This window comes from Brachionichthys hirsutus, chromosome 22 (assembly GCF_040956055.1).
Source record: "Brachionichthys hirsutus isolate HB-005 chromosome 22, CSIRO-AGI_Bhir_v1, whole genome shotgun sequence".
NCBI classification, from domain to species: Eukaryota; Metazoa; Chordata; class Actinopteri; order Lophiiformes; family Brachionichthyidae; genus Brachionichthys; species Brachionichthys hirsutus.
The window spans coordinates 559,775-576,355 of record NC_090918.1 but is presented as its reverse complement, the minus strand read 5'-3'; the positions used below and the strand labels follow the sequence as shown (position 1 = coordinate 576,355).

Below are 16,581 nucleotides of genomic sequence, written 5' to 3'. Positions count from 1 at the left end.
TTTTATTGTATTCACCGGGGCCAATCAAGATCATAATCCAGATATGAGATCTTAAAATACTGGATCACTACATATATATATATATAAGATGAACCCTGAAGCCAGAATCTAGGAGTACATTTATACAGTCAAGAAATTATTAATCAGTGTGACTTAATTTGGTAAGAGTCGAATGACATCATCAAGGTTGCATCACAGTAGTAATAGTGATGTCATTTCTTGGGTCCAGTAATATAAGGAGATCTATAATCTATATAGGTTTATATATAAAATATCAACAACAACAAAAAAAAAGGTTAGATGGCTGGAATGAACTTTCAGTACAAACTTTTTTTAATAACTATTTCAACGACAAATATGCAAACGCTGGTGAGAAAAGATTATGTGACGGGATGGAAGCGGCAAATGACTAAGCTTGTCACATACTTGACATCGTTCCGTCCCGTCTCCAACGCTCTGGTGTAACATTCTCATCTCGGAGGAATTGCAATGAATCAAACAAAACACCGCCCTTCGCTGCAGTGCTGACGGCGTTCCAGCGATAGTCAATCTTCACAGATTATGCCATTACCTGCCCTCTCTGAGCAGGTTTCTCCCCACGATGTGATTTAAACCATGCTTGAGGTGGTTACACTGTCAGAATTCAAATTTCACACGAGGCTAATAGTCGCTATAAGTTAACTGTGATGACGGCTATGAGCCTGGCATGGTGTTAGATCTAAGTGTGTCCCCTTATTGCTCCAAAGGGTGCACTGATGTTCTGGGAAGTTCATCATTTACACGGATTCCGGCGCCGCTTGAAAAGAGGCCGTTAAGCGCCGCCATGTTTATTTGGCGTACGGGCCTGAAGCTTGATACTCAAACCACCTCCCTGCATCGAATGAGTGGGAGAACAAGCATCCAGCGATTCTCTCCACCAAGATGATGAAAAAAAGGTTGGGTGGTGCAAAGGAGTGAGCCTCCTCTCCTAAAAATAAACCCTGATCTGTGAACTCAGGTCACTCTGCTGCGTGTTCAGCATATTTCTGCTCATAAGGAGGGCGAAGGAATGAAAAGGGCGCAAGGGTTGTTTTAAGTATTTCCTTCCGTGCCAATGCAAACTTTTAGCTCGATCCCGTTTAGCGTTCCTGTAAGCGATTGCATTGCTAATTTAAGTGAGCTTTTAACTCTTAACTTTTACGCAGAGACGGCATTGGGTTACAATGAGAATCAAAAGTGACTTGACAAAGACGCGTAATGACAAAATGGCCACAAATCACTCCCCCCCCCCCCCCCCCCCCTTCACATGTTTTCGATTCTCGGACAACGCTTCAAAAACTATTAGCGGCGCAATCTTGCGCAGAGCGGCTCACGATGGGAGCTCACCGATTTATTGAAGTTATTCTACTTCAGCTCACACACACAAATCATTCATTTAAAGATGACTATGTTTTAACAGCTTTATACTTCAACCATTAATAAATCCGATAACATTTTTGTGCAGATCCAGACAGGAGCAGATCTTGGATTTTGTATTTGTCTTCTTTAACATTTAACATCCGTTTTCTGTGATAGAAGGGCATTTATTACGTGGACGTTTGCCACTCTTCCTCGATTTGAACGGTTTAGCTTCCGGCCACAGGCCCACTGCGACGTCACCCTCCTTTGTGCGCCTGGCTGAGCGTGCATGTTCATGGTCAACAGTCGGAAGGAAGTTGAGCAGAGGGACAACGACGGCGGCCTTTAGGTGACACTCTTCCTGTGAAACAGAGAGTGCAAAACACTCGCGTGGAAGACCTTACATATATTATATATATTACCACCAAATGTCATCCACATGGAACTGATAAACTGGAGCTTCTGCAGCTAAAAGGGACTAACATGTGGCATAAAGCAAGCGTATCGCTTTGCTGCATAATGGACGCCTTTGTTCTGCAGACCCAGTCACTCCTCCACCTCATAGGTTTATCCCCTCTGTGCCCTCCAACGGCTCCCGGTGCCATCTGCAGCGTACCATCTGCTGATGGTGATGCCGGCATGCTGGTGGCTTGCTGGGCGGGTCGCCGTGCCGGTGTCGTCTCTGAGCTGCACTCGCACCCAAACGAATCTTAGTCTAGTCTTAATTCATTTTAGCCTCATAACTCAGTCCAGCTATCATATTTCTACTACAGTAAATCGCTGTCTGGGACCGAGATGCGTTCTCTTTTCCAGATGTATCCACCTTGTTCCATTGCTGCTGTGAAGTGTGTTTGTCTTCGTTTGTCAAACCGCACTAAGATATGTAAATTAAAAAAATAATAATTTGGCGTCTGGATTCCGTTCTCGTGTGAGTTGGGGGTGTTTCACAATTGGTAAATTGGGGAGGAGGTTTGTTTGGCATCTTTTAAAGGAAAAGAGAGAGGGATTTAAACTGGTGAAAAGAATACGAGTGGAGGGGATGAGTGTGGGTATCTCGCTCTGTGTGTGTGTGTGTGAGATAGCAATTGCCAAGATCTAATTCTCTCTTTATGGATGATTTCCAGCCTAGAAAAGAACAGTAAGTCAACCCACGGCGGCGGCGCTGCTGTCGGGAAGAACGGAAACCAAATCAGCAGTCATGAGAACTATTCCTCGGCCTCAAAGCGCCTGTTGGTTTTATTACCAGTCGCTGATTAGACCAGATATCATTAAAGATGCTCCTCAGGCGCCGCCACAAGGTCGAATTGACGGCGTTCTCATCTCGACGAGTGGGGAATCGATTCCTGTGAAGTTTTCTAAACACGTTCATGTTCCATCCAGGAAGAACCGTGAGCTCTTTTCCAGCAGGTAACATTTTCATTTACCTGTTGCGCATCAGTCTGTGTATTTTGATGCTGTAGAGATAGTAAACATGTTATATGCACGCACATACGTGATTTGAAAATGCACAGCAGTGTTTTACTTGCAAATTAGTAAGATGCACCAAAACTATGAGGAACATACATTTCTCAGGCGATACAACTGGAAGAAAAAACGTCTTACAAAGTCGGTAATCCATGCCTCCCCCCCGTCAGCATTAATTACCTCAGTAATCCTCCTCCTCATGGAGTGGCACAACCTCCAGATGATGTCATCCTGTGGGATGGTGACCCTCGCATCATACATACTCTGGTGTAGAAGCATCATTGCGGAATGAGGAGCAGCTTTGTCTGGTGGACTGCCCCACCTCCTGCATGCCAATGGCAGGATCCAGGTCACGTTGCTCCTCCGGCCATGTTTCTTCCTACAGATGTTCTTTTTCACCCTTATCTTTGTGCGTTATTAACAGAGGAGTGGTCAATTGCAGTTTAGTAATACCATTGTTACTAAAAATAAATTGTTTTTTTGTCCAAAAAAGATTTGCCCTACCTATAAAATATTTGCGGGTTATGTGTGCATATTATAACCTGATTTAATAGGCCTACAATGAATGCATTTAAGTGTAGGTTCTACCAAGTAACATTTACCATCCACAGCAGATAAAAGTTGCAGATTAACAACAGCAACTTCCAATCCAACGTTGTTCCCTTTGGACGACAGAAAAGTGCAGCAAACCAGGATTTCACAGGGTCCATTTTTGAGGTCAGAATCTGTCTACATTTCTCTTTTTTCATCCCTTCTGAGAGAAATGGTTGAGGAAGCATGTCCATGGGAGAGTACAAACACAAACCACACTCATTAACCAGGACTGAGGCAATGGAAAAATAGAAAATAAAAGAGCCGAGATGCTTTCGCGTGACTCTAAGCAATTACAGCAGATAACAAAGCGTGTCCCTGAAATTTATTCTGAAGATTTAAGGGCTTCAACAGGTTTAAGTACCGGTAGCTACTCACGCCCACATAACTATTATCAACAAAACACGCAGCTATACATGGAGGGTGTTTTAATTCAGTGGTGACGCAGACAACAATCTGTCACTTAATTTGGTTTACAAGTGGTAACAAACCTTATTTCTTTGAAAGCAGCCGACATTTGGATTTTTTTTTAAACACACAGTTAGCAGTTTGAGGATTGTGGATGCACCATTTGGGATTTGAAACTCAAGGAGGACAGGATGCAGAAGGATCCTCGTCAGCGTGTTGGTGTAAACAGTGTCAAGAGATGGCTACGCCCTCTACTGGAGCAGAGATCCCATATTTAACACTAACGTGAATTTCAGAACCTTATAATCACTAGCCATATTATATAAACAAAAATAATTCAATAGGGTTAAAAGCATCCTGCCAGCGACATCTACTGGCAGGATGCAGTATTGCAACACTGAAATGGTTTTCTCCCCTCTGCTGAAGAGGCAGCAGGTCAATTGGATGTTTTTAAATCTACTGCTTGGTCAGGGAAAACATATACGCAAACTAACCGTGTAAATGAGTTCCTCCCAAAAACCTATATTGAAGACTAATCTTAAATTATAACTCTAAACATCACAAAATGCACACACCAACCAACCTTCACGGAGTCGGCGTTAATAACTGTACAAATCGCACTGAAATACGTCCAATGAATGAGAATAATCACACTCGGGAAACAATGTACAAGTTTATTTTAATGAACTCTTCAGTGGTTGGTAGTCACAGCACAGCTTGCATGTATTAAGCCACACACCTATTTTACAAGATGATGGGGGGGGGGGGGGGAGGACAAGAAAAACAAGTCGAAACCAGAGGAGATGGTCGTCAGTCCATCTGCGGCGACTTTTTACTAAAATATCCTTAAAAAGGCCACTGAAATGCATAAAATGTTTCTGATGCATGAAATAATTGAAGGTGGCAATTTGCTTAAACCTGACATCAAGACTCCTCCACATGGCGTTGACAGTGCATGTAGACATCGTGAAGAGGGTTAGCGATACCTAAGAAAGTCTTTTTTTTTGCTTTTGTGACAACACCGTGGTTATAACTACAACTTTCAAAATAAAAATAAAAAAAGGAAACAAAATTAACAGCACTCTTCCAAGATACTGAATACAATGAAAGTGAAATGTGTTTTTTTTTTAATTCTCACAATCATTAAAAAAAAAAGAAAAAGAAAAAAAAGGAAGAGCACTGAACACCGCCAACAGTCCTGTGAGATCGAGGCTCCAATGTCTTCAGACTATGGAAGAAAAATAATTAAAAACACACCTTTTTGTCCTCTGGAATTTGAATAATTTTAATAGTAACAGACGGGAACCATAAACGCATGCCATGTGCTGGTCTCAAAACAAGTACATACAGGTATATACAGCATCACTCAGTACCTGCTAAAACAAAGTGAGAAATACAGAGTATAAACTGACTACACTATAAAAAAAAAAATAAAAAAAAAAAAAGAGGGAGGTGAGCGATGGAAGGGGTGGAACAGTGAAAAATCCTACTTTTGATGGACTCATAATTAAAGCATTAAAAAAAGAAGGAAATGCATATTGCACATATAGTGAAAGCTTAAATTCCACCAGGTATCGCCTCGTTTCGCAAAAGCGAGAACTTAAATTTTCCCTCTTGGAAGACACAGAGGTACAAAAAAAAAAAAAAAAAAAGAAATACAAGGGGGTGTGAAGGGGGGGGGGGGGCGTGTGTGCATTGGTGATCTGTGTGTGAAATAAGGGGCCACAAGGAGTTGATATGGGGCAAAACGTGGCACTTTGAGGGAGGAAACTGCACGGCACACAACACTTGCAAAGGCAGAGGCAGAAAAAATACGTCCGATATTGTCACAAATAAAATCAGGTGATGATAATATCTGTTCTTCAGTGATCGATGAGTGTGTTTTTCTTTTTCTCTTTATATACAACTAAGGCTTATTGGTTAAATAGTTTTCAGTTTCTTCCCCGCCCACAATGCTTTTAACATGCTGATCACACACAAACCCTTTTCTCCTTTTGCTCTGTAAACTCAACGGGGACAGAAGCCACACAATTCTAGTGGATTATAGCCGGTGAGGCGGCGCAGAGGGAGGGATGGATGCTGCGGTGGTGGTGGTGGTGGATGAGCAGGGAGATCTAAAAAAAAAAAAAAAGGACTTGGGAGGAGAAAAAAAAGGAGTCTCGTCTCTGATGTCTGTAGCAATTAATATCTAAATGTGCAATTCCATTAGTCACTGCCACGGGGAACTTGGAACACAGGGCGTGGGGGGGGTCTGTTCTACTTGGAAAGCTTGCTAATGACTCGAATGAGTGCTCCATTCTCGTCCTTTAGTCTCTGGTTGTCTGCTTTCAAGTCTGGGAGCATCTGGTAGGGAAGAAAAAAGGAAAAGAGGGGAAGGGAGGAGGAGAAACGGAGACGAGGGTTAGACAAGTCTGAACAGAAATGCGGCGTCATAAAACGAGACAGGCCAGTTTACTAATTAGTTACTTCCAGCCTGTGTAGGCAACTTTGGACTCACGCAGCATGTCTCATACTTTGTTATCTACTTTTGGTTTCGGGGAAAAAAATTGCATCCTTGTTCCAATTCATAGAAAAGTCAAAGCGGGCACACCACAGACCAAAAGAGCTGCTGAGAAAGCCATGCAGAATCTGAACAACTGCTCGCCAGCAGCCGAAAAAACACCCGGCGGGGCCGCTTCTTATTTTTTTGGAAGTTCGGGTGAGGGCACAAGTCCCTTCTTCAGATTAATTTTCTTTTATTATATTAAACCATCTCTTAAACGTGTTAAAGACGAGATGAAGTGAGGATTCAGAGGAAGAAAGGTGATCAGGTCAATGACGATTGTCGTGTTGTTGATTTGGTAAACTATGCCGAATAGTGAGTATGACTATTGTAGCATCCCTAAAGTGATGCTACTTAAGCTAGTAGATATTTTGCATTTCAAGTTTTCAGAAATATTTTAATGTTCAATAAATATACACCAGATTCTACACATTTTATTGAACTTTAAATGTGTTTCTCAAATCCCTTGATTGTCGACACCGACTCAAACTGATGTTTGTCTCCTAAGAAAAATTCTCCAGCAGCTGTGGGCAAAAAAAAAATGTTGAGCACAGATATCAATCAACCAGGAGTTTAAATATTCAATCATCCGTGCAGTGAGTTTGCTTTACACTTGAAAAATGCTAACCCTGTGTCTAATCTGAATCTGTTGGTGCATGCAGCCAACTTCATTCCAGGTTTAACTTGAGGTGGAAAAATAAGGGGAAATAAAAAATAAAAAAAAGGTTCAACATTTGAAGCTTTGGCCAAAGAAAAGGTTGAACTCTATACCAAAATCAGAAGAAGCCACTTCATGCAAAGAAGCCAGAACCAAACCAAGCTGAACGACCTAGCTTCCTGTGGTGGAAGCAGTCGCAACTACAACTACAATCAGGACACTTTCCTGTACCGTTTAAAAAGGGAATTTAGAAAGACTTCAGACATACAGTAATACCTTGACATACGAGCGTAAGTCGTTCCTGGACTGAGCCCATATAAAATAACCGAAAGGAATGGAATCTGTTCCGGCCGTTTAAAAACACTCAAATCAATGCTAACAATGGGGAAATTGTAATTGACGATGGAGCTAATGGCGGTGAAGGAGTTGGACGATACATAACACTATTCCGTAATACCTTACAAACGTAGACTTGCATAAACTTAGACATAATAGTTCTGCCTTTGGAAGGCTTTGAACTGAACGAATTCAGGGCCACCGTCTTGAGGCTTTTCGTGTCTCAAAGCTAAATTTTGCTCGCAGGTTTGCTCGTGTCTCGGAACACTCGTATGTCGAGGTATTACTGTACTTACTTACTTTTCCTTTTCTCAATATTGATAATTGCATACTTAGGATGTAGTCAGAAACAGACTGGGACTGTACTAGGAGAGTGTCTTATCGTAGAAACACAAAAAACGCTCCCCAATCTGAAAACCAAAAGCTCTGGGGAGGCAGAAACAGGAGTTTACGAAACCGTTGGTGGTTGGGCGGGTGGGCACCTGCCTGTCTATGGGCGTGGGCAGAGCACGAATGGAGCATGACAAGAACGGGGTTGGGAAGAAGGGAAGGTGAGGAAGAAGAGGAAGGAGAGCAGAAGAAGAAAGGGAGCAGATGGTTGTGGACAGATGGGCGTGGCTTAGAGGTCGACGGAGGGCAGCTGGCTGCAGGCGGACTGCGAGAGCTTGGCCAGCACGCGGGACAGGGCCCGGTTCTCGGCCTGCAGCCGCTCTTTAACCTGCCGCAGGGCCTGAACCTGCTTTACCTGTGGGAGGTTCTGCGGGGGGGGGGGGGGGGACAACAACAACAACCACAAAACAGGAGAAGAAAAGACAGAAAGGGAGGGAGGGAGGGAGAATGAAAGAATGGCAGAAGTGTTACAAGAAACAAATGAGCAGAGAAAGGGATTAATGAAAAGACGGGACAATATAAATTAAAGGAGAAGAGGGGCCGAGGGAGGGAAAAGGGGGAAGCAGAAAAGGAAGATTGTTAGAAAATGGGGACAGATTCTGGAAACCGAAGGAATGATTAAGAGCTTTCCGCTCCAGCGCGACGCTTGTAGCTGGAATGGAAAATCGAGACCGATAAGATCAGCCAGCTGTCCAGGAAGTAAAAATAAACACACTTTGTTGTCACAACGTTGGGAACAATGGTGACTTACTGGAGTTTGATGGATTTATTTCCCCCCCTCTCCTAAAGTTTCTAGGGAAGCAGCGTTAAATTTGCCGTCTGAATCGAAGGGCTTCAATGTTATGTCAACGTCAATTACAGCAGCTGACCTGAGAATCCACGGACGCATCAAGTAGCCTAAGACGCCGCCGCCTTCTTATTTTAGATTCAAAACTTCTCATCGCCTCCATTTGGAAACGTCAACGACGCATTCGAGGAGTGACAACATTTTCTTTACCGTACTTTTATTAAAAATCTAGATAAATGTGGAAAATAAATTCTAAATTCTGGAACCGCTAGCTTCAAATGAATATCCGTGCTCAGACGGGATGACTGCAAAGACTTCTGCGGTTTCATTCTAACAAGGAGAGAATAGTTTAATACGACTCAGAAATAACCAGAACAGCATAATCTGTGTATTTCTGTGCTCCATTAAATGCTAAAAATGAATAAATAAATCCAAGATAATTAATACAACCATGAAAATGATGAATCTATGATTGGGACAGGTCAAATATTAAAGTATAAATCTACATTTAAAATAGAGGATATTATATTATAACGCTGATAGCACCAACTAGCATGTCCATGCTAACACAGGACGCTAACTAGAGTGTGAAAGTGTTTCGGCGGTACCTTAAGTTCCTCCTCCATCTCAGAAATCTTCCTTTCTAGAGCTCTTCTTTCCTGTGGGGCAGAGGAACACGCATTAGCATCCACATTTCAGAGATGAATAGCAGAAGACACTTAAAGCGCAGTCTCTGTGCGCTGCATGAAATGAGGTGTGGAAGACGCGAGCGTGTAGCGATGGCAGACGCAATTAAACACACACACACACACACACACACACGTGGTGAGGCGTCGGCAAGCGTCAGCCAGTTCACACGTTCTGATGGGTGGTTTCTACGTGGTCTAAAGGCAGGAATGAATCGTGAATCCAGGATAGAGACTCAGAGGTTGTGTTGGATCGGTCGTTAATAAAATAAATCATGGAAAGGCGTAATCAGAATGTCTTTTGTTTTGGGGTACGAACAAAGAAAAAAAAAAAAAGACATTCTCATATTTTAAAGATTGTGGAGACAAATGGATGATCTGGAACATTGCTGGATAACAGATTAATTTTGCGCATCAGGAGGTTATGAGGTCGGCACCTGAAGACCCCCAGATGAGTGAGAACACGCATGCACAAGATCATTGGACAGAAGTTTAAACCGGCTGGTTCCACTCCCTGCATAAGGTCGAGGTAAACAACCAAACAAAGCAAATGAACAACACAGGCAGTCTTGAGAAGAGGTGACCACACGGCGTCTTTGACAATCAAACATGTGAGAAGGTGAAGGTGGGGGGGGGGGGGGCTTTTGACCTCCGCTACAAGGGCATGTGTGACAACAGCCAGCAGCAGAGAGGAGACTGATACAGAAACTCATTTTAAGATCATACCACCGCCCAGATGATATTGGGGCCTGCTTGTTACCTTCAGACATAAACCCATCGGGGGCGTTACCAGGAAGTGTAAAGCAGGTCAGACTGATCAAAACAACTGACAGGAGCTCTGAGTTCCAGATTAAGATCGAGACAAACTTGAGAAAGGCAGATGTCCTTAAATGCCATGGTGTGAATGTAACGTAGCCGGGTTAATAAAGCCGTTACCCTTTTCTCCATCTCAAGCTGTGATCGGTCGGCGTAGCGTTCCTGCCTCTGCAATCACAAAAAAGGATAAGGCTCGATCAGCGATCGCGTGCCGTGGATGCCGATCGGCCGAGGCGGCGTGAGCTCGGCGTACCTGCGTGGCCTTCTCTAGTTGTAGCTTCAAGTCGGCTAGCTCCAGGTCTGTGTCACGTAACTGGGCCTTCAACTTCTCGTTCTCAGCTAAGATCTGCTCGTAGAGCTGAAAGGAGGAGGCGCTCTTTTGAAACAGTTTCCCAACGTATAATAAAAACGACAGCTCTGAATGTTCACATGGTCCAAGTCTCTCCCACCCACCGTGTTCAGCATTCGAGCTACGCTTCCTGCAAGTAACACACCTCTCACCCCCCCACAGGCTCATGTTTGCTTCTTCAAATGATACACAATCAACGGCGTAAAGACCTTCTTATAGTCAGTGGCGTCGTCTCTGTCTAGTCGGCTTGAGTACGTCCTCCGACTCTCGGTGTAGCCGCGGCTGGAAAGGGTGTCGTTGCGATCCGAGGATGAAGTAATCTCATTCCTGCGACAGGAAAAAACAGACATTCATTTAAAATCTAATCATATAAATGAAATAAAGAAGAAACGGCAGGAGATAGAACCTACCTGGATAATCTGTCACTCTGTGGGGGGAAAAAAAAAAAAGGCCAACAGTTAATTTTCAGGAAAAGGAAAAAGTTATTTTCTTCACTTCAAACTAAACTTTCCACATTCAGATTTCACAGCAGTCCTCTGCACATCTTAGCACCTCCTACACACTATTCCTAAACAGCTGCTGTGCTCAGCCAGCGCCTCGGGCCCGTTCTACCTCTCAGACCCTGCGAACGGAGCCAGGCATCAGATAGCGAGGTCGAGTTGGACGGTCGGGGCTTCCAGCTATTTTTGAAAAATCGCAGGCTGCTTCCTGAGGCGGATTCGAGGGCGAAACAAAGCCGTGATCTGAGAAGGACTGATGCTTAGGAGGAAAACGGTGATCGGATCAGAACCGGAGATGCAGCCTAAACACGGCTCCTGTAAGAGTTTTTTTTTTGTACATTTCAAACCCATATACAGGCAGATTACTGATTATCAAAGACTGCTGGGCTTGGCCCTGACTTCATGAGATGAGACATGAGGATGGACTGGAAAGAAGAATACATTTAGAGGGGCAAAATTCAGAAGTAGGTCGTGCCACACAAGAAACTCGGCTCTGCCTCAAAGGGCTCCTTCTTAAAAGTCCGTTTTCTCTCGTTTCTGCGGTGCGTGCTGGGTTACCTGTGGGTCTCCTTTGATGCTGCCCTCCTCCGAGTCAGACTGCTGGTCAGGGTCATTTTCATCACCCTGGGCGGGGAGGAAAAAAAGATTGGTATCCACACGATCAAAGAGGAACATTTATAAACTCCTGGACGATCTCTGGGAATCTCATACATCTTGGGTCCAGAAGGAGACTCCTGTGGAGCGCCTCTTCTCGCGGGGCCGCCTGCGATCCCGTATGGAGCGGGGCTGAGACTTGTCCTCTCCCTCTTTCTCATCCTCCTTTTTGTCAATTTCTGCCCAGTAAGAAAAAAAAAGAAGACAAAAACAAAGTTTGATTAAGACGACAAACTGGCTCGAGTTCAGAGGCCAACGAAACAGGCTGTGGTTGAGGGAGTACGATCAGATCATCCTTAAAACCACCTTAGGGATGTGAAAATACCCCAAAACAGACCTGGTTTACCAAACGTCGCAACTTCCTAACCTTTCTCTGCATCTCTGGAGGAACGGCTATAAGAGGAGCTGATCCCCATCAGACTGTTGGGCCTGTTGAGGGAGCTGGAACTGGAGGACAACGTGGTGCTGGAGTAGGACGGGGTGGAGGCAGTGCTGACCGTTGAAATGGTAGAGGTGGAGGAGGACGACAAAGGCCGGTAGCGCTGGTGGGAAGTTAAGAGGAACGGTTGGGTTCACATATTTAATGTGACGATTACAGTGGCTTGGGGAAGTTCAAGATCTGAACTTTACCTCTTCAAAGCTGCGATACTTCGACCGGTAGTCATCTTCCTTGGTTTCAGTCTCTTTCTTGTCCTCCTGCTTCTCCTTGTCCTGTTTCTCCTTTTCCTCCTTCTCCTCCTCCCAGGTCTTTGAAGGGCGACTTCTGCCGATTGTTTTTTCAGCTTCTTGCAGGTCAGTCAGAGTCACGCCCTGGGAGAAGAGGGTGACATCTTTAGAACCAGACATCCTCCCTCGTTGCAACAAGCATGAATGTCAAGCGGACGACATTTACTGAGAATAATCTCCAGTCAACCTATTAGAGCTGACAGACCTGGGTGGACCTCCTCGACTGCCGAGCCTGTCTGGAGCGGGCTTTCCTCTGGGACTCGGACTCCTCGTCTCGCACTGGCGTCAGGTATGACCTGGCACACGAAGACAAACATAACATATCACGCTCTAGCAGACAGACACGTTTTTCCCTGGTCTTGTGGCAACGTGAGGTTTACAGGCGCGGTCTTAACCCTTTTGGCTGCTTGGACGGCATCTATAGAGGCCCCTATGATAAAGATTATTATTTGTAATATCATGTAGGCTACATCAGAGCGAAACCAGTGATAAACGAGAGCCTTCATGAAGCAGCCGACAGCAATCGCAGTGAAGAGCAAATATTCCTTCTCTTCATAATGGTAGCAACAAATCGATTATTGAATCTGACAGCAGAAGAATAGATCAACACTTTGACGCCGTCTTCTTAATAGTTTTTCCATTCAGATTAGTTTAGCCTTGAGCCCCCCCCCTCTTTGCGGAGCATTACTACAGCGAGTTGCAGCAGCCGTTTAATCTCCATTTGCTCCATCTGCTTCTGGATGAGATCACAGGAGGTGGTGCGACGCAGTCACCAGAAATATCCTGCGTTCACCGTTGCTTTAATTCATCGTCTGTCCTTTTCGCAAATAGAGAGGGAAAACCTGGAAGGCCTCTGCTTCCGCGTGTCCGCGCAACCGTTTCGTGGACCGTGAAATATGTAACCAATAAATAAATAAATGTAGATTTAAGGGGATTTCCTGTAATGAAGATGTGAAGGATATTCCTGAAACATGGTACCAAAGATGAAACTTAATATACATCTTGTAACATCTTGTTACAATTGGATCAGACGCAACAAGGCGACACAGTCGCGCAGCTATTCTGGCACTTTAACGTGCAGTACGACTCCGAGGACCAAGCTGAAGGACGATCCCGGCTCAGAGCGGAGCCTCGTCCTCAAAGTAACGGCCCTCCTTCCTTATAAGGAGAAGGCACTGGAGCGGTCCGGGCTCTGAGGCCGGCCCGCCCTGCTCCTCACAACAGGTGGCTTTCTTCACCCCTGCAGCAGGAACACGTACTCGACCCCACTTAAGCACAGATGCAAACAAGTCTTCAGTGGCATGCACTGATCCACACGGAGACCCTCTTCACGCCACCCTTGTGCGCTGGACTGCTCTCGCATGCCCGGTTCTCAAACAGGAAATGCATCCGGATTACCGTTCCGACTGATGGAAGCTTTTGAGGTCGACGGCAAAGATTCAGGAAGTCCCTCGCAGTAAAAGTCAACTTGCAAATGTTCTACATAAACAGTGTTTGGGGGAGATTCCTAAATTATTGTCCTTATCCAAAAATAAACTGATTCAACACTGCGTAACTAAACAATATTTTGTGGGCTATTTTATTATTCTTTTTTTTTTTTTACAGAGATAAGAACTAAAACGGCACCTTTATTCCTACACGGGGACGCATGCATGAAGCCTACAGGTGTGCCGGTTTTACCTGCGTCTCTCGGGGCCAGTGACGGTGCCAGTGCCAGTGGTGGTTGTGGTCGTTGTCGAGGTGGCGGTGGTGCTGGTAGACATGGTGGTGGTGGTGGTGGTGGTGGAGCCAGTGTTTATAGTGGGGATAACTGCAGCAGATTCCTTCTCCTTCTCTGCACTCTCTTCTGACCAGTACCTGTTCAAACGCCAGCGATTTACAAAGAAACTGACTCACAGATTCCAGTTCCTCTACACAGGGTAAAACTGGAACGTCATTGCAGAGAGCTTCGAAATATCAAGGAGCTGGTTTAGCCGCTTGTTAAAACTAGTCCCATAAATAAGGGCACATTTCTGCAGGGCTAATGCAGTAATAGCTACTTTCAAATGGGTGCATTGACGTGTTCCCTCGATGCACATACCCACTTTCTCCAGGTCAGACGTTACATTGGAACCATTTTTGTTGACGTGAAAGACAATTTAAAGTCCTTTCAAAGTTCCCCCCCCCCCCACCTACCTGCTGGTAAGACTGGTGGAGCCAGTGCGAGTGGAGGAGAAGCCCAAGCTGGAAAGCAGGCTGCGACTGCCTGTGGGTGAGGTAACAGATGAGGAGGTGGTGGTGGGAGTCGTGGAGGAGGTGGTCGTCGAGGAGCTCAAGTCCTCGTGTCGTCTGCCAAACGACCCGCTGGAAGACAAAGTCGCCGATGAGACGGGGCGAGATACAGACGAGATGGCCGCCTTGATATCGATAACGCAGTTAGTTGTCCTGACAATATTGATTATTGTTGTACCGAGCTGAAATATTTTTGCATCACACGTCAACCCAGAGACAGCATCAAATCAGAAAGATGTTTAAAAAATAAAAAGGGCCAACGGCCTATTCTCTGAAGCCAATATTTGGGACCCATATGGACAGGACATACGAGTCACATATTTTAATATGGCATGACTGAATATAGATTTAGTTTAACTATTGAAAATTAAGGTTTCAATAACGGTGCTGTAGGATAACGGTTTCTTTGCAGACAAAATACAAAATAAACATTTTGAAATGCCCCACCTTTGATTAAAGATGCAGCACGACATGTTTCTGACTTTACCGGGTTGGTTTAAGACACTTCCTTAAGTTAGTTTGGACTAAATCTTAAGATGCAAGTTCTGCTGGACACTGATTTCAACCAGAGAAACAGTCATTCCCAGGATGCAATCTGATGCACAAATGGAGACACGTGGCCAGAGAGGACAGGTGAGTGTAGAGGTGCCGGTGCCCTGGAGAGGCTGGTGTACCTGCGGTAAATGCTGTAAGACTGGTAGTGGGAGGTGGGTGGCTGCCAGGGTTTAGTATTACAGGCGTTAGGTTCCAAGCTGGAGGTAGACGAAGACTTGGCGGGCACGTCCCGCGTGCTGCCGCTCCGCCCTAGCGCTAGCGTATGGGACGTGCTGGCGTGTTGGCAGGTGAGTGGGAGCAAGAGAGGCATATTAGCAGTGCGCTCACACACTCATACACACACACACACACACACTTTATGACAGATATTTCAGACTAACAAAAGCTTTGCCATTGGCGCACACATGTCACATGGGGGCTGCCTGCAGACGGGACTCTTGCAATCTTATCTTTGCATTGCGCATTTGAAATTGTTACAAAAAGATTTTTGTTTGTTTCAAAATGCTAACACTTGATTTAAGGATGCCTTTGGTAGCAGTGCAATACAAAAACAATGAGTTCTAGAGTAGATTTTACAACTTTGAAACTAGATGAAATGATTGACTTTTTTAATCCCCCCCCCTCCCCCAAACATAACATGCATGCAGAATATGTTCATGCCATGGGTTTGTGCCACGATTAACCCTTAGAATAGGATTCACCTTGAAGTCAATGCGCGTTTAAGCATCTGTGAAATTCATTGCAAACACATCGGCATGGCAACAGACTGCGTGGTAGTGACGAAGCGACGCATTGGATTCGCACGGCTCTTAGGAACTGCTGCTGGGAGTGGAAGCATGTATTTATATACCTAACTAAATCAACCCATTTGGTTTGGTTCAGAAGCTATTAAAGCCATCAGATCCAATGGAACAGATCTGAGGACCAGGTGAGGCATTAGGACGGGCAGATCTGCGGAAGCTAACCTGCGCTGGTAGCTGGGGGTTCGGTTGGTGGAGGCACCGCCTTCGTTGTTCCTCAGGTCGTCATCCCAGCGCCGCCGGGTGTACGAGCCGCTACGAATCAGAGCGGTGGAGTCCCTGGAGGAGCAAAGGCTTCGGTAGTACCGGAGCTTTTTCATACCAATACTGACCAAGATACTAGATACCATAAGGTTTGTTTGTTTTTTTTCCCCTCTTTCAACCAAACTCTTCTAAAACCTTTCATTCTTATGGTCACTTTGGATACTACTAAATCCGTTTCTGCAGAAACTGGCAAAAGGCCGTTTCCTCAGGTCTCAAAACAGGCAGAGCATTGAACCCAGGGTTTGCCTGCGACAGGAGCCACTAATGGCCACGCACATTTGCATAGAACCACTTCAGGACTTCACCTGTTTTCCTTCTCGTCTATGTCTGTAGTACTGGCCAGTCTCCTGGGTATGGTGGGGGCCACATAGGCAAGTCGGGTCCCCTTATCCCTTTCCTGTAGTAAA

At 45.0% G+C, this 16,581-nt stretch overlaps 1 protein-coding gene across 1 annotated transcript in view; it reads right to left on the bottom strand.

Moving 5' to 3' along the window:
* Positions 1–6,096: 6,096 nt before the first annotated feature.
* ppp1r12a (protein phosphatase 1, regulatory subunit 12A) overlaps positions 6,097–16,581 on the bottom strand; it is a 35,990-nt gene continuing 25,505 nt past the window's right edge. The window contains exons 11-26 of the mRNA XM_068755463.1: positions 16,480–16,571; positions 16,076–16,189; positions 15,230–15,382; positions 14,511–14,627; positions 13,965–14,144; positions 12,490–12,580; positions 12,189–12,368; positions 11,926–12,100; positions 11,616–11,737; positions 11,463–11,528; positions 10,815–10,831; positions 10,614–10,731; positions 10,309–10,413; positions 10,176–10,223; positions 9,162–9,212; positions 6,097–6,183 (exon numbers count right to left, since the gene is read on the bottom strand). Coding sequence (XP_068611564.1) covers positions 6,097–6,183; positions 9,162–9,212; positions 10,176–10,223; positions 10,309–10,413; positions 10,614–10,731; positions 10,815–10,831; positions 11,463–11,528; positions 11,616–11,737; positions 11,926–12,100; positions 12,189–12,368; positions 12,490–12,580; positions 13,965–14,144; positions 14,511–14,627; positions 15,230–15,382; positions 16,076–16,189; positions 16,480–16,571 — 1,716 coding nt within the window. The remainder of the gene's footprint in view (positions 6,184–9,161; positions 9,213–10,175; positions 10,224–10,308; positions 10,414–10,613; positions 10,732–10,814; positions 10,832–11,462; positions 11,529–11,615; positions 11,738–11,925; positions 12,101–12,188; positions 12,369–12,489; positions 12,581–13,964; positions 14,145–14,510; positions 14,628–15,229; positions 15,383–16,075; positions 16,190–16,479; positions 16,572–16,581) is intronic.